The sequence below is a fragment of the Pimephales promelas genome, chromosome 16 (assembly GCF_988280905.1).
Source record: "Pimephales promelas chromosome 16, fPimPro1.hap1.1, whole genome shotgun sequence".
Classification (NCBI taxonomy): Eukaryota; Metazoa; Chordata; class Actinopteri; order Cypriniformes; family Leuciscidae; genus Pimephales; species Pimephales promelas.
This window is the reverse complement of record NC_142784.1, coordinates 14371911-14397079: the sequence shown is the minus strand read 5'-3', so window position 1 is coordinate 14397079 and position 25169 is coordinate 14371911. Positions and strand designations below refer to the sequence as shown.

The following is a 25169-nucleotide window of genomic DNA, read 5'->3' as shown; positions in this document are numbered from 1 at the left end:
TTCTTGATGTTGCTAAATACTTTGGATTTCTCATTAATGAAAGGACAAATTCTCAAATAAATAATTCTTAAAATAACTTTGGTAAAAAGGTCAATCCTGATCTTGCTACATATGGTCAAAACTAAAATATCTGTAAATAAAACATTTAAAAAAATCGAGACCATGTACTTGTCTTCCCATCATGCTTTAGAAAGAGACAGTCATGTGTGTCATAATTTCAAGGAATGTTCCACATTTTGTAATAAATTATGTGGTAACTTAGTTGTTACACTAATATTGTGATTTTTGGTGAAAATTGCCATGTATCATACCACAGCTTCAACAGTAAAACTAATTCATTAGAGAAATAAAAAGTCATATTCAAATCTCAATACTTTATTTCACAAGAATATTTAATAGATAGCACACATGAGTCTATTCTGTATGAAGTGACTCACTAAAAACTGACAGCTTAAATGTCACATAGTAATCTTAAAATAAAACTCTCTCTCTCACACACACACACACACACACGTCACTTTTGACTAAAAATACACGGCTACAGTGGATTCATTCATTCTGTTTAACATTGCAGTGTCTCTAAATTATTGCTACATTGCTAATTAAAACATTAATAAACTGTGTAAACCTCAAAACACAATCCAAACATCAAAATTACAGTACCCGTTCCCCAAAAACTGTTGTTCATTCATTTAATTGTCTTAGAAACCAACTTAAACATCACTCTCTCACTAAATAAGTCAGTGTCAGTTCTTAATAAATAACCACCAAACGTTATGTGCAATATCTCCGAGTGTCCAATCATGTTTTGTGCATCTTACATAATTAAACCAATGCAGTGTGGACTCACGGCCAAGGGTGTCCTGGTTCAACGTGCTATTTCTGAACAGTAGATACTTGAACACTCCACGACTAGTAAGACAACACCACCGAGGGTCTTCTAGAGCTTCTCAGAACTGAGCCTGTGTTTCTATTATTATATTGTGCTGTAAATTATGCAAGCACTATTTTTCTACGAGTGATTAACATTCACGGGTCGGGTCTCGCTTAGATCAGCGCTAAGGACCATTGCACACAATAAAATACTGTTCGAATTTTGATTTACTTTAACAGATGAAGCATCTCTGCAGTCAATAGGTTTTCAGTAGTACTATCAAAAAACTGTTAAATTCCCAAATGCTACTTATATTTTCAAGCATGGTCAGGGTAAAAGGTTAAATACAAGTCTTGTTTGATTCTCTTAGAGTAGTGTTTTGCTGTTCTCATGATTTCTGGCACCATAATAGGAGCCTTAAAATATTAAATATTGAAGGAACTGTCTGGAAGGAGTCCATCTTGTTCCTCTTCAAAACTCAGGTTAAAAGCAGCATCAATCTTTGGAATAAAATTCCCACTGGATTCCCCAAATCCCACAAGAGCATAAAGTCAACGTTTTTTCCATGAGTATCTGTCAACAAGATTGTTTCTTGACAAATTCCATGCTGGCGTTTTGGTCTCAGGAAAAAAGGTTACGGAGATGATATAAGAAATGGTCCTCTTTGCTCTTGCGTGTGCGATAGAGGCCATTCAAATAGTCCCAGGATGAGCGTTTGCAGTAGTTGTAAAAATGTTCCTCAGCTTTCCTCAGGGTGCTGTTCAGGTCCAGCTTGCCCTGCAAACTAACCACAAAAGCATGATTAGACTCTTGAGCTCCATGAATGAGGAAAACATGCATTATACAGTGGCCCCAAAATCAATTGGTATTATTTTAAAGAGATATAGCATTTTTTTAACAAAACACTGCACAACAATTAATTATCGACATTTCTTTTCCTATTAAAAAGTGTTCTTGTCGCTTGTTAAAGTTAATAAGATTGAGATTTTAAAGATGTCTTTAATAACTTTTCAAGGCCGGCAAGTTTCAATCCCTCAAGAAGCCTATATGGACTAGTATGCAGGAGTGATCCAGCTCTCAGATTTCATCAAAAATATCTTAATTCGTGTTCCGAAGATGAACGAAGGTCTTACGGGGTTGGAAGAACATGTGAACTATCCCTTTAAGACCAAACGTATTTTAACACAATACAATTTTCTAGACATTTTTAAGTGACATTTTGGGGGCATTATATGTTCATAAAGGTTTCTATGTAAAAATCTTTGTGCGTTGTACTGCAAAAAGTAATAAAATATCCCTCTTTCTCACACAGACACACACACACCTGCTGGTAAACTGTATGAGCTGAACCTCGTTCCTGCAGCTGAGTAAATTGTCTCTGTTCTCCAGCAAGATGGTGGCACACATGAAGAGTTCAAAGGTGAAATCTGTGTTTACGGCATGTAGCTCCGTCACAGGTTCCTCCTCTGGCGATCACAAAATCATGAATCAAAATCATTTAGTAAGTCAATAAATTATGTAAACCAAGTCAAATTTATTTATAGCACATTTAAATACAGCAAATCTAAACAAAGTGCTGAGAAAAGTTAATTGCAGCACAATGAAATACATGAGATACATAGATCAACTAGTGTTTATCTGATGTTTTTATAATCAAGCATAGAGAAACATTTAACCTTCTGTCCCTCTTTGTTTAGGGGTCACACTCGGCTCCTTCGTTGTTAAAAGTGAACAAAGTTTTGAACAAAGTCTTTTTTTCCCAATTGAAGATAATATTTTTATTCTAATATATGTATATATATATATATATATATACAGTATATATTTAATTATTTGTCAATTAAAGAAGTATTCCATGTTAAAATAGAGACATAGCTTTTTAAATTTAAATTTTTGAAGGTAGATTAGTGCCATCTGGTGGGAGTGAAATAAAAAAGAAACTTATGTAATACCATGGTCCCACTAGATGCCTACATTGTTCTATATAAAGTGGTCTATACATTCTCCAGTGGGTTTTAGACATAAATACTTATTTTTATTAAGTTGTGGATTTGGATTTATACTTAGACATGCTCAAAGACTATAGTGTGCATTTGAGTGTGTGTGTGTCTTGTGAAACCTCTTGCTTACTGTACTTTTTTTTTTTTGCTTACTGCATGTGGCTGAATTGCTGATTTTATTTCACACATTTGCAAAAACTTGCTCTGGGTTGTATTCACAACGATTAATCGTAAACAAAATAAAAGTTTGTGTTTAGGGGAGAGCGGGGCACAGCACATTTTGTTTTTTGGCTCAATTAATTAATTAAAAATAATTAGGTTAGATTAATATTTTTTTTTACACAAGCAACATACACATCTCTGCTACAAATGAACACTTAAAGTTTTTTTCTAGGACCTACCATTTTCATACAGTTGCACTGAAAGTGACAAAAGTCCAAATGTTACAACTTATGTGGGGTTAATTGTAACAGACAGAGGGGTTAGTTGTAACACTTGTGTGTAACACATAATTCAGTACTATTTTATTTGTATAGTTTGATATTGTTTATGCATCTGTATAGATAGATATCCATACATCCATCCCTCATCCAATCATCCTTCTATTATGGATCAATATATCATGGATAGAGACATAGAAAAGGGCTGCATAGTTTTGCAATAAATAATAATAAAAAATAATAAAATATTGTAATTGCAATTGAATTAGATGTGTGTGTGGCAGCTGCATGTACAATTATTAAGGGGTTATACAAAATTTAAAGGGTTTATTGCATTAAAAACAGGCCATATTTTTAATAAATAAACAAGTGATCAATGCATAGTAAACTAAATTTTAAACATTTTAAATCCCAACATTGTGTTTGTGAAAGTCCAACAAAGTTAAATGTATAAATAAACCCTGAAAAGTTGTGTGGCTCCATTTTCATTTGATTATCATTGTACACTTGGCGGCTTGTTTGTAACACTGTGTTACAACTAACCCCGCTGTGTATTACATATTTTAAGCCTTGCTAACAGTCGCTAGGAATTGCTGACATGTTTCAAAACGGTGCTATGTTTGAGCCAACAAGTGATTAAGGCAATATAAAGTTAGATTTGGAAACGTATACACCCAACTCAGAAACCGAAAAAAAAAAACTATAATAAAAAAATGTACTAGCATGGTGTCAAAACCCTCTTTGTCCAGTATCTTCACGAAATATAATCAAAACTTTCCACAAATTCGCGGGAGACCGTCTTCTGGCAGCAAGAGAAAAATAGCGTGCGTGTCCCTGAGAAACTACGTGTTACATTTAGCCCCGCGTTAGCTTGTGTCCAGCGCTCCCCTACATAATATATGTGTGTACTGTGTATAATTATTTTGTATATATAAAATGTATATATGCATTTACCCAGGCTGTGTTTGCGCGCCAGCCTCTCCTGATATCGAACACGATCCACCTGCTGTGAGATGAGCTCCAGGTGATCACAGCTGAGAATCTCAAACAGACGCAGAGCATCGCTGTGCTCAAACTCCCGCTGGAAACCCAACAGAAGCCACCTGAATGGAAGACAAAGACAACATGTATAAAGTGACAGAAAGGGAAGGAAAACGTGAAAGGAGGAAGGAAAACCGACACACACCTGTGACAAAAAGTGAGTCTTTCCATGTTATCTGTGACCAGATGTGAGTGTAGTTGAGGATCCAGTTCTTTTAGTAAAGCAGCTTCCAATTCTGATAAACACAACAGCAGAAACAGCATTTGACCATTATTACCGTTAAATCCAGTAAGAAATCATGGGCCACTGTTGCTAAAAACAGATCTATACGGTTTGGAAAAACCAACGAAACCCACCCATTTTGCGATACAGCCCATCAGCACGGAAGTCTTTGGAAAACTTCTCCATGTAGCAGGAGAAGCTCCAGTAAGTGTCCACTTCTGAGTCGAGAACTTCTAGGAAGCGACTGCACAGGTCATTCATACCCTGAGCGTAACTTACTTCTGCAGAGACCAGGGAAAGAAATTTCTTAAAGGGACAATTCACCCCCCAAAAATTAAATTATGTCATCATTTACTCAACAAGTTATTCCAAATCTTGAAAAGAACCATAACCATATTTTTTTTTAAATATCTTTCTTTGTGTTCAGCAGAAGAAAGAAACTCATAGGTTTGAAATTACATGAGGGTGAGTAAATGATGACAGATTTTTTTGGGTGAACTGATAACTTTTACACAATTTACCCACTAGATGACGCCCTTCATCAGAAAACAAAGATCAGATCACAAACATCCAAATAAAAGAGTAAGAGTAATAAAAGAGTTCAAAGGTCAATAAGATTGTGTTTAGCTGCTTAACATTTTTGTGGAAACTGGGATATATATGTTTTCTTTGTATAGTAATAATGTATAATAATGCTATTATGCTCATCAAGCTTGCATTTATCAAAAATACAGAAAAAAACTGTAAGATCATGAAATATTATTACAATTGGTTCTCCATTTGAGTATACTTTAAAATATGATTTATTTGTGTGATGCAAAGCTGCCATTACTCCAGTCTTCAGTGTCACATGATCCTTAAGAAATTATTTTAATATGCTGCTTTATTATCAATTTTGGAAAGAGTTGCCTAATATATTCTTTGATGAATAAAAACAAAAGTTAAAAATGTATTTATTTAAAATAGTATTCTTTTAGAACAATATACATTATGATATAATATACATGTCCAAAACCTTTTTTTTTAAAGAAATGAATACTTTTATTCAGCAAGGATGTTAAATTCATAACAATTGATAGTAAAGATTTATATGGTTAGAAAAGATTCATTTTTTTAATAGATATTAAAAGTTCTTTGTAACTTTTTATTCATCAATGAGTCCTGAAAAAAGTATCACAACTTCCAAAAAATATTAAGCAACAAACTATCCATTGATAAAAACTGAGTATCAAATCAGATTCCAAATTTGATAATCCATCTCAGCATATTAAAATGATTTCTGAAGGATCATGTGACATAGAAGATTGGAGGAATGAAGCTGAAAATTCAGCTTTGTCGTCGCATAAATAAATTATATTTTAAGTATATTCAAATAGAAAACCATAATTTTAAATGGTAATAATATTTCACAATATTACAGTTTTTCTGTATTTTTGATTTAAAAAAATACAGGCTTGATGAGCAGAAAAGACTTCTTTCAAAAACATAAAAAATTGTAATGATTCCTGATTCCATTTTGACCAGTACTGTGTGTGTATAAATGTCTTTACTGTCACATCAGACCAATAATAAAGTGTTCAAAAGTGTCTTTACAAGCACATACCTGGGTGAAAAGCAGCATATGTTATTAGGATATCTCTTAACACAAGCAGGTTACCCAAACCTTCATTCCTGTGAAGAAACACAAGAGATTAGAGGCTGCTTATTGTTCAAAATACTGATTTAATTAAGCGGGTGATTATTAACAATGATACAATCATACAATCATTTTGTGTGCTATCATACATTTAAAAATGTTATCTACAAAAAAAAAAAAAAAGATTAGTGCTATGATGAAAGTTTGATGTTGTTTGATGAAGTTTGAATTTTATATTAGTTCATATTATCATTACTTCTTAGTTACAGTGCCATTCTTTTCTTTAAATTCATATATGCTAAAAGTCCATTTTTTTAATATATTATTAAATGCCTATTTTGTATTAGTAATTATTGTGCATGCCTGCCTATATTTGCAATTTGTTATAATACAATTATAATATGTTTATACGCCAATACTGTCTTTGTAAAGAGCTCCAGATTTCTTTAATTGTAGATTTTGTACTTTGATATTAAAATCTGCTTTCAAAGTGAGTTGATCTGACCAGACTCAAAACTAGTTACTGTTTAACCGCAGTAAAACGTTGAGTGTTATTTGCATTGAGCTCCAAGGTTGTTTGACGAATTGGTGTGGCAATGACATGTTTGCTTTGCGCTGGTAACACACATTAGCGATGCACATTTATTTCACAACACCATGTGGTTTGTGTAAACAACCATGGGAAAGGAATTATTGACTTCACTTTCTTTGGCAGAAATGAAGAAGGAACTGTGCAATTTGACAAATAAATGACATCATAAACAAAACAAAATAAAAGATGTTGTCATGCAAAACATGTGATTATGCTTCCTTTTTTAAGCTATTTTGTTGTAAATTAAACAAAAAGAATCATCAAGTCATGAAGATGGAGTCTTGTAGATTTATGTAGATCAGGATGCTATAGAAGAATTAAACATGGAAATCTGAACAAGCAAGTGTTTGCTATAAGGAAATTAACAGATATAACAATAATGATAATGAGCACCATAAAGCCATAACAATATGTGAACAATAAGACTCGAAATTAATATAACCTTCTATGAAAATACCATATGAAAAGGATTTAAAATTGTTTTGCACGACATAAGGGAACAAATTTAGTAGAAAACATGACAGTTTCCATTGCCGTGTTGAGTCGTTTGCTGGGCTTTTGCTCAGTGCAGAGTAGGTTGGCATAAAGTATGAGCGATCATGATAATGTTTATGTTGGCTGTTTCTACATGTAAAGTTTTTATACAGTAAAACAGTTGTGATTGTGATCATTTTTTTTGTGATTGTGATCATTCAAAGGCTTTATAAAGTCCCCCTTCATCTGGAAACTGTCTCATAACACATGCAGGTAAAGGTCCAATTCTAGCTTTGCTATTGCCTGATACATGATAATAATCTGCACAATATTATGATCTGAGGATAGTGTTATACATAGGCTACCATCGCTAACGTGTCGTGGGATTATCTATAAGCTAACACTGGTCTCTCATCGAGACACCTGTCCTGTTCTCCTCACACAAACACTAAATGTATCTCCTATGACCGTTGTTCTGTGTAACCCTGGCCTGTCCCTGCTCTCTTGGCCACATAGAAGGCTCATAATTATATGGCTAAGGTCCGTCACACGTGTAAACATTTAGGTTAAAATTTCCTCAGCGTCCGAACTGTCATTGCGATCCATTGTTTTCCTATTGTTTACTTTGACGCACTCCCTCCTGTTACATCAGCTTGTATTCGCCATGGAATAAAAAATTAAAAAGTAATTGCAACTTTTCTGACAATTCTGACTTTTTTTCCTCTTGCAACTACGAGTTTCTCTTTCAAAATTATGAAAAAAAGGCAGAATTTCAAAAGTGGGAGTTTATATCACAAATCTGAGAACGAAAAAAAAAAGAGTTTGTGTCTGACTTTTTTTTTTTCTTGGAATTGCTTCGGCCATCATTTTCTTTGTTTAGCATATTATACTGTACAAATGAAACAAGCTCTCACCGGTAGTAAGGAAGATCTCGATCGGTTCGAGGAACATCTTTGTCAATGATGCGGATGGCTTCCTGGAGCTCTTCCAGGTCAAAGGTTACACGTTCAAATAGCACCTGCACATTAAAATCAGTATGAAATCAAAACTGACCTGACATACTGTACATTCTTATTACACAATTGGGTCCCACTTTATATTAAGTGTCTTGAAATGAATAATTTGATACAATGGACTTATTGTGTACATACATGTTTTTACATTGTACTTATATTTGAAAAATAGCCAAATGTAATTACAGCTGTAATTAAAGTAATTACATTTGTAATTACAAAGTTGACCCTCCCCTCACACCTTAACCTCGCCTTAAACCCACCCATACCACCACACCTGTCCCTAACCTTACCCGTATCACACCTCAATAGCAGCAAAAGTGTTTTACAATACAACATCCGATTCCACACAATAATACATTGTAGTTATTTTTCGATGCAAGTACATAGTACTTAAAGCCACTTAATATAAAGTGGGACCCACAATGGTTAAATATTGTTACGTTTTTTTTTTTTTTTTTTTTTACAGTTTAGAGTTTTACCTGAGCCTGAAGTTGCAAAAAGGACAACTTTTCTTTGGCCTCTTCTGACTGATACTGATACTGTTGCTGATTCTGCTCTCTGTCCTGCCTCTGGTCAAAAAACTTCACTGCTGTCAACAATTCAGCTGAAAAAAAGATTTATTTATTTATATTAATTTAACATCACCACAACTTGTCAGTTCTGAAGATATATATATATATATATATATATATACCTTAGAGGTTTTCAATATCAAGACTAAACATTTTATTGCAGTCAGTAAGGGTTGATAAGAGCAAACCGTTTTAAAAGTGTTTGTTCTGCCTTGGAATATGATTTACCATCAGTGCCATTAAGACGCAGGCGAATGGCTCCAGGAAGCAGGTGTTGCCACTTCCTCTTCATGACCTGATAACGCACCGACATCTGTTCCAGCAGCAAGTGGCGCTCTAGAGACGTAGAGCTGCAGGGGTACATCCCAAACAGAAAACGCCATACCTGACCCCGTTCGTCAGGGGACACACCACCTGAATCGCACAAACAGAACACAAGATAGACATTGCTGGTATTATAAGGACACAATGATTGGGATATTCACTATTTCACAATGTCAGTTGCTTTTGATGTAAAAAATAAATAAATAAATATATATATATATATATATATATATATATGATTAAAGTTAAAAGGGCCGCAAGGCAATGCTATGGGGTGATTATGGTTATTAGAGAAAAACAGGGTAAACTTTAAATTAAAATGTAAAAAATACTGTGTTATTTGATAATACAAATAATAAAAAATAAGATTAATTTAACAAACTAAATGAACATAATTTGAATAAAACAAAAAAAATGTATAAATAATAAAACAAGTGCAATTATTTACAAAAATACATACAAATAAACACATTTAATAATGTGACAAAATAATATAATATAAAAACATTTAATAAAATAAAAACATTGTATGCATATTCATATTGATTTACATATTTTGGTATTTATAAATGAAAATATATAACTGCCTTTAAGATTTTAGGACTTGCACGAGGATGATCATATTTTGGGGTCTGTGGCATCTAAAATATGCACAAGCCCTGAACTAACTGATATATCCTTGTCTGTGTCCTTGCATACAATTGATTGGAAAGGCAATGAATCAGTTTTAGTATTGACTAAACAAACAGATCATCATCAGTATTAAGATACCAACATTAACTGCATCACTTTAAAGAAATGTCAAACAAGTCAAACCTAAGCAGCCGTATCGTATTAGCATTAGCAATTCAGCATTTCACAATGAGCTCGCCCAGAGAGAGTGGCTCCACACAGAACAAAAACAACCTTAAATCCCCTTCTTCCAGAGCTCATTATGTAATTCATTCACTTTGCATTTCATTGAATAGGAGGAATGTGTTTTGGAGATGAGAGGCCTTCACAAGCACGGCAGGAGTTCACCGAAGGATAGTTAGTGAAATGCCTGTTCGGCTTTCAATCTTGATGTATGACTTTAAAAGTTACTGATGTGGTCATGTTTGCATCACACTCTTGTGCCACATACTTGTGTTGTAAGATAAGGGTGCGTTGCTGAATATCAAGCTTCAAATGTGATTGGATCGCATAAACACTAACATGTGTAGATCTGAGTTACTTTAGAGACACATTGAGTGGATTACTGATTGGATCATTATTGCAGTGATTATTATGTTTCTAGCATGTTATATGTTTGGCAACATTTCTTCTAATCTGAACTGATGGAGTGTGTAGCTTTTATTATTTCTTAAAACACCACGTAGGAAGACTCATCATGGCCATATTCCAGGATGACCATGTCAAGACTCATCAGGCTCAAGTTGTGAAAGAATGGTTGGGATGAAGAATCATTTTCGCACATGAATCTGTACCTAAGTGTCCAGACCTTAAATTCATTGAAAGTCTTTGGGCTGTGCTGGACTCTTGCATTGCCAATGCAAGATCTTTTTTTTTTCCATCTAGAGGTGCATCAATTTTGCGATGCAAGAGTCAAGCACTCTGTAAATTCTCCTCCAGCACATCTAATCTAACAAGCTGCTAGATTTTAAACCTACATCAGGGGTTCAGGGTTAGTTGCTCCATATACTGACATTGCTTCACAAATATCACACGATCCTGACAGGCCTACTGATAAAACTGATACTGATAATCCACAACTCTTAGAATTTAACCATGACACAACCCCTCTTGAGAGATTTCTGTAAATTAAACTAGCAACCATGCTGTCTGCCGGCTCGTCACATCTAAAGCATGACTAAAGTGGATCTTATGATTGTAGTTCTACACAGAGCAGATGCTATAGCTTTCTAGATTACTTTGAAGCCATTCTTGCTATGGGAAACATGTCACTTGACTAGCACTTGACAAGAAGAGGGCCTTTGGGTAGACCAGTGATTCCAGACGATCGTCCAACCCTTTTATAAAGCATGTTAAAATAAGACCTTTACATGTCAGTTGCTTCTCTTTGAATGCAACAAAGATCACCTGATGGAGATAACAGATAATTAGATGACCTACATCAGCAAATACAGACACACTTGAATATATATGGTATAGGGATTTCCATTGACATCTGTTTTATAATGAGCTAATTATATTTGTATCACATTATAACACTCACACAAACCTTTTTTGCACTTTTACAGTTTCATTAAGGCTTATTTATTTATATTAAAGTCGAAAATGGGAGTTGCGATTCTTCCCTTTTGTGCCGTATATCAAGTGAAACAGCTTCTTAACAAGAAAATGTAGGGCTGGATTTGATTTTGTTCTTGGGGGATTAATTGGATGGTTGGCATATATATATATATATATATATATATATCTTCAGAAATGACAGGCATCAAGCAAAACACAAATACGATTATATTACATAAAATTAAATTCCTATTTTCAGAATCTCAGGTCGTACTTCAGGAAATTGTTGACTCTAATGGAATTAACCAGTAGAACTGGCTTACAATTCTGAAATTTCATTGAATTCCTTTTAGATTTGAACAAGAGTTTGTGCCACTATAAATATTTGTATAAATAACAAACCAAATCAAATGAGATTTCTACTACTTTTTTGTTTATAAATCAAACAAAAAAGTAGTAGAAATCTACAACTGATCTCAAAACAGTGTAAAGTAAAATAAAGCGTAACGTTGCAAATATAATATAATACAAATTATATTAAACATAAAAAAGACTGTGCTTAAAAGCAAGCATGAGTTTGTGTTTAGCAAAAGTATCAGTGCTGGGTGTAATGCATTAATAAGTAATTAATTACAGCAATTTAATAACTTTTCCCTTGAAAGTGCTAAGAAAGGGATTACTCTTAATTTGGCTAATTGCATTAAATACTGTATATACTACATAAACCGGATTTAACATCAAAATGATTTAACATCTAATGTTAAAATGTATGTTTTTAACGTAACATCTTTAAATACTTTGGTCAGTTTATGAACAACTTATGCAACTCCGTATTATTTATTTGAAAGAAGAATAACAGAGCAGTTTCATGTATTGTTTAACTGGTCTAGGCTGATATGGGATTTAGAAAGTAAAGTGTAATGCAATACTTTTTTAAAGAGAATAATTAGTACAGTAATCTTATTACACAGTTGAAGATGTATGAATGCCTTTATTGTCATTGCATGTAAGCACAAAGAAATTATAGAGCCACTCTAGGTGCATCATTAAACCCGTATGTATAAAACATAGGCTATCACACAACATAATAATTTAAAACCTAATTTACACTCTTTCCTTCTAAGGGGCTAATAAATATTCTAATATAACAAGTGCTGATTAACTATGCAAAGAGCATTATTAATTAAAAAAAAAGTTTTTGCTTCATAAAGGACTATTATTGCTGGTGTTATTGTAAGCCAATAATTAATTACTTTGTTTAGAGTAATTACCCAACACTTTTATGCAATCTCCTTTTTTCATTCTTTATTGGTCAAGCAGAAATACACTAAAATGCAATCCTCAGACATGATATTTCTAGTGATAAAGTAGATGCACGTTATCTACCAATATAAACAAGAGAACCTGCTGATTTGGCTAACACTGTCACTGTCACAATCAAATGATAATCCATATACAGTACATTAAACAGAGACAGGTCTACTGTCACCCCAGGAAGACTTTGGTCATGTTTAGTTATTAACCTAATTTACAACAGCTTTTAAACTAGGCAAATTATGTTCTCATACCGACTCTCCACAAACTATATGGATGATGATAGATTATTTACCGTTTTTAAATATATGCATTCTGAGTCTGGATTCGTCCACTCGCCCCTCAGCGTCCATCACACCTGGCAGCGAGATGCGCGCGCAGGCAGACTCAGGTGAGGTCACAGGTGCGACGGACCGACAGATGTTGTTATTCCCCGCAGAAACGGGGAACTTCATTCCCTTAAACTTGCCACAGGGTCCATTAATGTCCAGATGGTTTTTACCTTTCCCTTCTACATGTGATTCATCAGATGCGATCATCGTGTTTATGTCATATAAAGTGTCTTTCTCTCAGGCATAAAGTTGTCGTGAGGTCACGAGTTGATCAAATCAGTAGGTAAAAAGTCTTCGGTGGTCTTTCTGAAAGTTCACTTTAGACGTACGAGAAAGTGTTTTGATTGTGAGCACACCCCTCATCTCTGTCATATGACCATCTCTCTCTCTCTCTCTCTCTCTCTCTCTCTCTCTCTCTCTCTCTCTCTCTCTCTCTCTCTCTCTCTCTCTCTCTCTCTCTCGCTCAGCCCTAGGAGCTGCAAGCACTGTGGATATAAAGGTGAATGTCTCCCCCTTGTGGTGAGTTTTTTTTTATACCCTTTCTTTATTTACAAGTTAGGCAGGCTATTTCTTGTCTATTTATAATATTTAATATATAGTCTATTTATAGGCTATTTATAATATATTTATATATATTACATATTTTATCTGTTAATATTTTTTTAAAGAAGTCTCTTATGCTAATCAAGGCTGCATTTATTTGATAAAAAAATACAGAAACAAACACTGTGATATATTATTACAATTTAAAATAATGTTTTATTTTAATTTTTTTAATGTACTTTAAAAATATAATTTATTCCTGTGATGCAAAGCGTTTTCAGCATCATTACTCCAGACTTTAGTGTCACAGGATCCTTCAGAAATCATTCTGATAAGTTTGGGGTCTTTTTTTTTTCTTCTTTTTTTATTTTATTTTATTATCATTATTTTGAAAGAAATTAATGTTTTTGTTAAATTTATAAAAAGAGATATTTAAAAGATTTATTGATAGAAAAGATTCCCATTTTCTGTTCTTTTGGTGACTCATCCACAATAACTGATTTCAGTGATAATGCTTTTTTATAAACTAAAAAATGCTGGTTTGTTTCAACCCATGTTTGGGTTAAATATAGAAAAACCCAACTGTTGGACTTTAAAAATGTAAAAAAGCAAAAATTAAACCAACGGAAAAGTGTGTCCAAATGTGGGCTACATGTTTTTAGAGTGATACTGTTGGACCACGTGAGTTTCAGTATAAAACCTCATAAAAAGCTGATACAAAACAGCATTTTATCTTGGAAAAAAATCATTTACTTTTGTCATCACTGGTACAAACTAATGGAAAACATTTCTAGAGGAATGAATGTATCGACTGTCCGGGCACACCAGCAGTAATGTTCCCAGTGCCCACACACTGATTAACATCTTCATTGTTATTAAACTGAGAAACTGATGGGTGTTTTCAGTATGATTTGAAGATACAAGATTTTCTTCATTGTTTTGTGCATTAAAGCACTGCACTATACTTTACTTATCTGATTGCCCTTATCTACTCCATCTGGTTTTAATGTACTTTAAAAATATAATTTATTCCTGTGATGCAAAGCGTTTTCAGCATCATTACTCCAGACTTTAGTGTCACGGGATCCTAATGTCCTTTCATAAACAAACTTGGGGTTCAACGGTCTCTCATGCTCACATGGCTGCATTTATTTGATTAAAGATACAGTACAAACAGCAAGATTTTGAAATATTACAATTTTAATACATTTTTTCCTTTGAATGCAAAGCTGAATTTTCAGCATCATTACTCCAGTGATCACTGTCACGTTATCCTTCAGAAATCGTTCTATTATGCAGATTTGGTACTCAAATAGGCAAACATTTCTTATTATTATAAATGTTGAAAATGGTTTTGCTGGTTATTTATTTATTTTTTGGAGACTGTGATATCATGACCTTTTTCAGCATTCTTGATAAATAGAATGTTTCTTTGAAATATTAATTTTTTTTTTTTTTTTTACAATGTTTTGGATCAATTTAATGGACCCTTGTGTCAGGGTTCTGTCATTTCTGTCTAATCTATTTTTTTTTTGCTTTTGTGACAGAGCCTAACACTCCTGTTTTGTCTCGTGTGTGTCTGAGCGTGCTCGAGCTGTGCCCTCTTGTCTGTGTGGCTTGTTTCATGTGCAGGGCGTGGTGTCTAGTTTGGCTGCATTTCTGTTTAACCCTAGCTGTGTGCTTTCATGTTGTCATGTTTTGAGTGAACACGTGGTTTATGGGTGTTTTCATTAGCTGCCTGTTCATGTCTCTTTTTGTGTGAGCACATGGCTTGTCATGTGAGTTTCCTTGTGCCATGTGCTCTCCTGGCGATTGCCTAACTCCTCCCCCATCTTGTTACCTGATTATTGGCTGATTTGCCCCACCTGTATCCCCTTGTTACCGGATTTTGTTATCTCTCTATTTAGGCCCTGTTTACACGAGAACACTCGTGGGTGAAAACGTAAAAAAAAAAAATTATTGGATGTGCCTTTCGTTTACATGGCGACAGTTTTTTTGGGGCTTAGTAACAAAAAAGAGGAAATCTGAAAAACGCTCCACCGTCGCGTTCTCATCTAAAGTCTGCTAGACAGTGAAGGTTGTACGCAGGTGCGCGGACTTGGTGTTGTTGTGTGGCAGTGCTTCACATCGCCACCTAGCCGCCTGGAGTGCATATCGAATTTCAAACACGTTTGGGTCACCATATGCATGCAGATTTCCCACCGCTAACGCACATCTAAACGCAGAATAAAAAGTGATAACGAAACGCCACTTTTGCGTTTACTCTTCAGAATCGTTTTCCTTGTGTTTTCAGTCCTGTGCTGGTTCATTGTTGTATGTACTTCGTAACTCTGTTATGTTCATCCAGTGTGTTGTTTTCTCCCTAGTTTTTGTTTGGATTTTTTATTTTATTTTAAATTGTTAATTTTTTTTCTCTCCTTAAATTATTACAGTTTAATCACTTTCAGCTACCTTTGTATATGAAATATGCCATATAAATAAACATGTCTTGGATTGATAAAACATGAGGATCGGATTTAATGTGGAGGAAAAAGTGCAATGGAACACATAAATATAAATACCACAAGTTTAGATAATAAAACTATTAAAACAAGAAAGAGGAAAATCAGGTCAAATCTGGATTCATCCTCGACTCCATCTGGTCAGAGAACAAGAGAGGGAAAATGAGAAATTGTCCCAAAACAGAAAAGATCCACAGCTATTTACCAAGAGTTTACAAAGAGAAAATTGTCCTCTTTTACCTGTAATACTGGAGGTACAAAGTGGGCTTCTCGGAGTAATACTTTCAGTCCTAAAATTTACTAAAAGTTGAGTCCCATTCCCATAATACTGCTCATACGTGTCATAGATTTTGCAGATGTAATTACAGTGGAACGTGCCGGTGTCGTTGAGCTCTAGTGAGGTCAGAGTGAAGCTTGAGCTCGAGTGGTTTGCTTCTTTAGAATGTCTCCCACTAAACTGAGCAAGCTTTTCGATGTCCTCATGTTTCCCATCTCTTTCATAGTACCAGCGTACTAAACAGATGGCTTTCTGAATGTCTCCATGAGTGTGACAGTGTATGGTGATGTTTCCTTTGGGTGTGCTGTACACCTCGCCTGGCCACTGCTTCACACCGTTTTGTATGTGAGCCTTTCCTGTGAAAAAGAACCAGAATGGAGAAACATCCACAATATTTAAGACTATTAATCTTGATGCCCCGCTCATTGGGGTTCTATAGGTTATGCATTTTAGGTAATATAATATTCTTTATAATATATAATATCGGATTAATTTTCCATTACTTTTGACCCAACAAGTAGAAATAAAATGTATTCCACTCATTGTCAACATTGTGAAGTGCATTAAACATGTCTGGCTTTTTCAAATTGGTAAAATTGAAAACATTTTGAATACATTTGACATATTATAAAATAAAAACAATCAAACAAATGTGTGTTTATGGTGTATGACCTCTCAATTTTCCATGTACAGCTGCCTAGTGGTCGTTGTAAGTGTAATTCCACAAAACTTGAAGAATTTCTCAACATATTTAAGCAATAGGGTTTTTTTAGAAAGGAAATTTTAAAAGATAAAATTATAGAATTAGGGAGAATCATTGAATAATGAATAATTTACTGTCATTTCTACCCTATCTCACGACCAATTCATATAAATTCGTACGAGTGATTCAAAAGTGGCTAATTCATACTAATTCATACGACCTCACTCGTACCAATTTGTACGATTTGTCTAAACCCACGTGACGGTTATGTTTAGGGCCGGGGTCAGGGGTAGGTCATTCGTACGAATTCATACAAATTGGCTAATTCGTAAAATAAGTACGATTTAGCAAAATCGTACTAATTCGTACGAGTGAGGTCCTACGAATTGTTACGAATTAGCCACCTCGTAAAATTCGTACGAATTCCCGTGAGATCGGGTTGGTCGTTTTGTTAATTAATCAATAAAAAGGTAACTATTTTAAAATGTAATATGATCTAATTACAAGTATTTCATTTTTGGAATCTGATTATGTAATCCAGATTACATATAATCAGTTATACCCAGCTCTGTACATATTGCCATTTACCTTGTTAAGAGTTTTTGAATGGACATTAGCTTCTAAAGTGAAAACTGATTTGCCCTACATGGATAAATAAAGTTATTTGAATTGAACTGAATTCAGCTTCTTATCAATTCAGGAGTTTATATTTACATTTAGATTGTAGTTATTAAGTAGACACTTTTATCCAAAGCGATTTACAAATTAGGACTTAAAGCGAGTCATCGTGAAGAGGCAAAAACCACACAAGACGTGCTCAAAATACACTGTAAAAATGAATATGCTTTATCTAATCAGTAAAATTGTGGCAACAGATTACAAGCAATATTATTTATTAAATTGAACAAATTAGAATTGAGTAATAGTTAATCAAATTAGTATTCTAATTAATTCTAATTTGTACAATTTAATTAATAATATTTACTTCTCAGAGTAGGCTATCTTATGCCAGGATTATTATTATTATTATTATTATTTCATGAGGTTAAGTGCTCATGGAAGAGATGAGTTTTGTGGTTTTGTGGTTATATATATATATATATAAACAATTTCAGTGGAAATGTGAAAACAAAACAATAATTTTGGCCCTTATTCAACATACATATAAATAATAAATAAACATAAAAAACGTATATATATATATATATATATATATATATATATATATATATATATATATATATATTTATTTATTTTTATTTTTTTAAAGCACTCAGGCAATCAGATAACATAATTAAATACTATTTTGAAATAATATGATGCATTTTGACCCATGAATATATTGTAAGTTCAAAGCCATTTTTTTGTAAATACAATAGAAAGACTAAATGAAAATAAGAGTAGTGCGTTACCTGAGGGATATAAAGCAAAGAAGACAGCAGCAAAAACAACCTCATGGAATAACATATCTCTGTCTGTAAATTAGAAAAACAATGATCTTATTACAGATTAAATGCTTTTTCTGTTGCTTATTAGAGATAGCATGACCTTGGCTCTCGTCTCTTCTTATTGATATTTAACGTTACATTAAATAGGCTACACTTAGTAAAACATATCATTTAATGTGAAGAACGTTCCCCGAAGCACATTTACGACATCTTGAAATGTTGAAACATGAAAACATGTGATGCAAAACATGAAAGTGCTAGTTCTGTCTGTCTTGTCATTTGGGGGTACAGTCTCTGATAACGTTTGAAATAATTGCTGAATTGTTTCAGTCGATGCTGTCTGACTTACCTCTGAGCTTCTCACAAATCAGTGGCTTCCTAATATTGTTGTTACTTATATAGATCCAGATCCAGATTCTATTTGAATGTCAGTCAGTGAGGCGGACTTTCACACATCTGTTACAGTCTCACTTCCTGTGCCTTATGTTCAGGAAGGATGAAGCTTAACTAACAAGTTAACGAATTTAATTAGATTACTCCATTTATCCATTTGCATTAATTACATGCAAAGTTTGTGTTTTGGCCAAAGCAGTGTTTTGAAAAAAATCCATTGCATGTTAATGCTTTCAGATATAATAAAAAAAAAAAAAAAAAAAAAGGGTCTTTGTTTTGCTACACAGAGGGCTGTTAGGTGCTAACAGGAAACCTATGATGTGAGAATGACATGCATATCCCACATGAAACATTCAGACTACATCTAAACTGGATGCACATTCACACTACTCACAAGAAGTGCTATGAAAACCTGGGTAATACTTAAAGAAAAAGGTCTTATTTGTTAGTTAATGCTATACGAACAATATATTCTTAAAGAATTTCCTACACTTTGTTAAAAAATGATCATGTTCTTGTTCACAGTGCATTAATGTTAACCTTTAAATGCATTAATATTTCACTAATCATTATTACATATTTGGGTCTTTAGTGACCCGTATCTATATCTAACACGGATGGATCTCAGAAAAATAAAATAAAGCATATTTACCTTTTGGAGTTTGGAAAGGGTTCGGTGTGGCGAGCAGGACGAGGCTGGTGGCTGGTGGTGATTGATAATGAGTGACACCTACGCGACGCACCGGTCTCGTATCTCTCACGGAGGAGCGACGACAGTGAAGATCAAGAGAGGAACAGGCCTGATTTTATGTTGTGTTTCGGTTTTGTTTGGTCAGCAGTCGTCCGTGAGGGGCTGCTGGCTTATACTTTCATTTTGTCCATTCCCCCAGGTACCGCAGCCTCCGTGTCAGGTCCCCCTGGCCTGGAGGAGGGGGGAGTAGAACACAGTCTCGGGTGTACCCCCCGGCCTGCGAGGGGTGATGGGCGTATGTGGCGAGCAGGACGAGTGGCGTGATTGCTGATTAGCGACATAGGAACATAAAAGGAGGAGCGACGACGGTGGAGATCGAGAGGCAATGAGGAACAGGCCTGATTTTGTGTTTTGTTTCTGTTTTGTGTAGCCAGCAGTCGTTCACGAGGGGCTGCTGGCTTATACTTTCATTTTTGTATTTATTGCTTTATTAAACTTGTTGAATGTTTGCCAGTTCACACCTCCTTCATCCCATAACAACTGAACCATGATAGCAGATACCATCATCCTGTCCTCATCAAAGCTCATTTCCCAGAACATTCAGCATCTGACTCATATTCATAGGCGCAAATAACGAGCGCCCACCCACGTGTGCCAGACTGCCAGTAATATTCATTTAAAATTAAACATTGCAGCTGGTGCTATTTGAAGCGTCTGACCCGTCTGTCACACTGTGATTTGTTATCTCGCTGTTAGTCGCCTGCTCCATATCCTGTATCCACCAATCACAGCGTTTCTCAGGTGAAAACGCCTCTTTAGTGTGATTCCGCAGATTCCCGCTTCATTACCCACTATACAGTGACGTGCGCGTGTACGTGCGTTTGATAATTAGAATCAGATTTCAGAGTGAGAATAAAATGGACAGATTTGTGTGACATTGATTCATAATTTCCCACGAAGCTGATCGCGGTTAGTTAAACTTTTTATCTCCAATCCTGTCTGTAGCCTATTTGTGAAAAGTGGCGCTGTCCTGAGTTGAAAGATAGCCTTACGGCGAACACCGACACGGTGTTCATGTCGGCTGCTGTCCATTTCCCAAGGTTCTGAAATGCAAGCATTTTTTGACTACTTTTTTTTTTCTTTTAAAGGTCGTGTGCCCATGAGCACCCACGGAGGAAAACATAAATCGGCGCCTATGCTCATATTCACATTCTCAAACATATTCTCAAAACTATCATTTTTAACATCTGACAGCTTCTTCACCAGATCCACCACCAAGTGACAGTGACTCTAATCTTTGATTGCGTTCAGTTCTTGCTCTGCAGTAAATCACTGAGCCATTTCAAGTATTGCTTATGACACTTTCTTTTGTTTTCTGCCTGATGTAACTATGAGTGTAATATCACTTGTGTATCATTGTGTATCAAACATATAATAAACGTATTAAAGTTTCGTTTCAAAGATGGGAGGACAGTACATTTTTTAGAAGACTCCATAAGCCATAATCCCATTTTCCTCTACTTTAAATCTCCCCAACCAGAAACTGAAAAGCAGCTTTGCCAAATGCTGAACTTATGCGTGCATATAGTCTATGGGCTCTATGCACGGCGGTATTTCCAGTGAAGGTGTAAGGATGCACGATAACTTCCGCCGATCGTAGAGTCCAATGCAATACCGAGAATTTTATACTCCAAGGTTATACTAAAGAAACGTTAGTCACAAAAACAGATAAAACAGACACCCCTCATTGTGTTTATGCTTCTTTTTAAAAGTATATTAAATAAACATAACTATATATAAAATTACATCTAAACGTATGTACATTTCGTTTCAAAGATGGGAGGACAGTAAATTTTGAAGACTCTGCCATATTCCCGCTTTCCTCGGTTTTCCTCCGCTTAAATCTCCACAACCGGAAATGGACGAGCATCCTTGCGTCAAATGCGGAACTTATGCGTGCATATAGCCCATTGGGAGAGCAAACAAAGCAGGTAACGAGGGAGGACAGGTGGAGCAAATGAATCAATAATAAGGTAACAAGATGGGCATGGTTAGACAATCATGGCACAAGGAAACGCACATGACAGCCATGTGCTCACACCAAACATTACTAGAACACAAGCACATGGCCAGTAAAACAAATTATCAGCCATGTGCTCACAAAAGCGAGACATGAGCTGTGTCTGAAATCGCTCCCTATCCACTATATAGTGCACTATATCGGGTGTCGGCCATTTTGTAGTGGTGTCCGAATTCTGAGTGAACAACATCATTCCCTACATTCATTCACTACTTTTACCCACAATCCTCTCTGAATTCGAGTGTACATTCGATGTACACTTGCTGAAGCCCTATTTCCCACAATCCAATGCGGAGAGAACTGAGATTACATTACATCCAGTGGAGGATTTGAAAAATATCCGTTAATCGTCGTTTTGAATATAATAACGGTCGCCGGAGGGCGCTCGACGACACGTCATCTGTGAACGTGAGAGTTAATGTACAATTTCAGTCGATGAAACTACAAAGCTGGCACGGAGGTATGATTACAAAATAAAGTCATTATGATTGTTATTGTTGTTAATATTATTTTATAAAGTAGGTAATGTAAGATAAAAGGAGTTTTATCAGTACGCGTGACAAAGCCTTTTCTGCGACAGCTCCAACTCTCCGACGCACAGTGTAAACGTCAGCGTCCGAATTCACTCACTTCATCTCGTTCACTCCTTGCAGATATAGTGCACTCAAATGCCATACACTATATATGGATTAGTGAATGAGTGAACGAGTGAGCGGTTTCAGACACAGCTATGAACATGCAGCTGATGAAAACACTCATAAGCCATGTGTTCACACAAAACATGACAACATGAAAGCACACAGCTAGTGTTAAACACAAGATTTTTGTGTTAAATACAAAACAGGAGTGTCAGGGCTTTACACTTCTGCGTCGGATCTACAGCGGAGCCTCTACTACGCTATAGACTACGCGTTGGTTTTCATTTATACTTCTGCGTCGTTGTCCGCGTTGATGCACAATTACACATGCAGAGGGAGCATGTGAAACCCGAGGAGTGGTTCTACACTCTAAAAAATGCTGGGTTGTTTTAACCCAACTTTGGGTCAAATATGGACTAACCCAGCCGTTGGGTTAAATTTTTACATTACATTTTTAACCCAACATTTCGGGTTTGTCCATATTTGACCCAAAATTGGGTTAAAACAACCCAGCATTTTTTAGAGTGTAGGAGACCAATCACAGTGCTTGCGGTATGCGTAGAATTGACACGTTGTTACATTTTTTGGAGAGGTGCACGTCAGGGTACGCGCGCTACACACAGCACATGGCGTAGCTACGGCGTGAGTTTGACACAGAAGTATAAATTGGGCTTTAGCCCTGAAACGGTTCTCTTCCTATTTGGAAGATATGGACTTTTCAGTCAGTTTAGGGCAGTGGTTCTCAAAGTGGGGTCCGCGGACCTCTAGTGGTCAGGGAACTATAGTCAGGTGGTCCGCAAAATAATTTATAACAGCCTAGCGTTTTTTCAGGACTATAAGTCATGTTTTTTTTTTATCATCTGAAAACATACTATTTATATAAGTGACTTACTGTATATAATCCATTTAACGTCAAATAACACAAAGAAGATACTATAGATAGGTCACTCCCGATCATTTTTTTCTCCTCACACTTCTGAGGTGGGAACCTTTGTCTTCTGTTGGATAGTGCTGTAGCCAGCATAAACAAAGCTCAAATGCCACTTCTGATGCGATCATAGAAGTGAATCGATACCTTACAGAGACAAACATACAAAGAGCTGAAGATCCACTTGAATACTGGAGAATGCAGAAACATGTCTACCCCCGTCTATATACATTGGCATTACAGTTTCCTTGTACCCCGGCCTCCTCTGGGTCATGTGTCTACTCTAAAAAGAGAAATAATGTGTAAATGAATTTATTTAATGGACAAATCAAACAGAAACGTGTAAGGCTTTTATTTGTTCACATACCATTGAAACTATGGAGTGTGTTGTGGTTGCTTCATCTGATAGAGCTTCTTACACAGGCTTCTGGCTGCTTTCATTTAAATACGCACCAGATGGCACTGTTGTCCATACTCGCAAAACTTTGAATCTTTTCCCGGAAAAGTCAGTGTCTTCAAACTTTTTTTGTTCTCTTTAGCATTTGATAATGCTTTGTAAGTTGTCAGTGTATGTCATATGTTTGCATTGTTTTATGTCTTTGTATTTTCTGTTGTTTTTTTTTAGCTGTACAGCACTTTGGTTCTACTTGTGGTGTTGAAAGTGCTATAAGTTGAGTTGAGTTGAGAATGTGAAAAAAAAACTGTGATTTTTTGTTGCAAAAAAAAAAAAAAAAAAAAAAAAAATATATATATATATATATATGTATATATATATAATAAAGATACCTTCAGAACATCCTCTTTTGTCTTCCACAGAAGAAACTCTTTGGAATGACACAAATGAGTAACTGATGAAATGACAGAAGTTTCATTTTTGCAATTTTATATTCAAAGAGTAAAAATTATATTTTGTTCAATAACATTTTATATGTACATTTATGTGTTACTGTCTAATCTGCATACATTTCATGACGTGTATCTTTTCATCTTTCTTGACAGGTATTTATCAAATTAAGAACACATTTTAATCTGTAGTCCTAAATAGCTGCAAACTAATCTGTTTTGATATTAATGAACTGAGAAGTTAAGTAAAGAAATGCAATGATGCAGTCTCAATTCATGACATGCCTTTCATTAACAATGGGTTTAAAGGACATTTATCCTATTTAAAGTAGGCCTATCAGTTAGTTAGTTTTCAAGGTTTGGATTTAATGGACAAATTTGTACAATCAGTCACTAGATAGCACTCATCTTCCTCAATCTGAAGTGGAAATATGACCTAACTTTTTATTGCACGTGTCAAGAATGCAGATGGCTATTGCAGATGTGTTTTATAAAAATGTTTTCTTTTAGTACTTCTGCTTTTGATGTTCTGCTGTGAGAAAAAAAAAATGACAATGTTATCTATAATTTTAATCCAAAGTAATTGCCAAAAACATAACTTTGCTCTTGCAATTGTACCATTAAATACTGTACATTTACCTTTTTTACTGAAATATATATTTCTCTTAAAGGATTAGTTCACTTTAAAAAAAGTGATAATTGCTGATAATTTAGTCACCCCCATGTCATCCAAGATGTCCTTATCTTTCTTTCTTCAGTCGAAAAGAAATTAAGGTTTTTGATGAAAACATTACAGGATTTTTCTCCATATAATGGACTTCAATGGACCCCAACCGTTTCAAGGTCCAAATGAGAGTTTCAGTGCAGCTTCAAAGGGCTTTAAACGACACCAGACGATGAATAAGGGTCTTATCTTGTGAAACTATCGGTCATTTCAAAAATAAATAAAAAGCCTTGATACAATGTCATCATTTCACTAAGTGATGAGTATTCAACAGTGATGAAGCAGTTTATCGCATACTGTCGAGTGCACGTGAATATGCCAAATTATGTT

The 25169-nt window shown here is 35.0% G+C and overlaps 2 protein-coding genes across 2 annotated transcripts; both read right to left on the bottom strand.

The window, feature by feature from the left end:
* Window positions 1-359: 359 nt before the first annotated feature.
* Window positions 360-13445, bottom strand: LOC120478980 (TBC1 domain family member 15). The gene is made up of 10 exons (XM_039671213.2): window positions 13034-13445; window positions 9097-9282; window positions 8776-8900; window positions 8195-8298; window positions 6182-6249; window positions 4713-4859; window positions 4501-4591; window positions 4269-4417; window positions 2199-2340; window positions 360-1658 (listed from the first exon to the last, which is right to left on the bottom strand). Exons 1-10 carry the CDS (start codon window positions 13275-13277, stop codon window positions 1496-1498), a joined length of 1419 nt encoding a protein of 472 aa, XP_039527147.2. The 5' UTR covers window positions 13278-13445; the 3' UTR covers window positions 360-1495.
* Window positions 13446-14694: 1249 nt separating this feature from the next.
* LOC148973331 (uncharacterized) lies at window positions 14695-18959 on the bottom strand. The gene is made up of 4 exons (XM_089120787.1): window positions 18892-18959; window positions 18507-18569; window positions 16355-16747; window positions 14695-16251 (listed from the first exon to the last, which is right to left on the bottom strand). The coding sequence occupies exons 2-4, from the start codon at window positions 18559-18561 to the stop codon at window positions 16130-16132; spliced, it is 570 nt and encodes a 189-aa protein (XP_088976913.1). The 5' UTR covers window positions 18562-18569; window positions 18892-18959; the 3' UTR covers window positions 14695-16129.
* Window positions 18960-25169: the final 6210 nt, after the last annotated feature.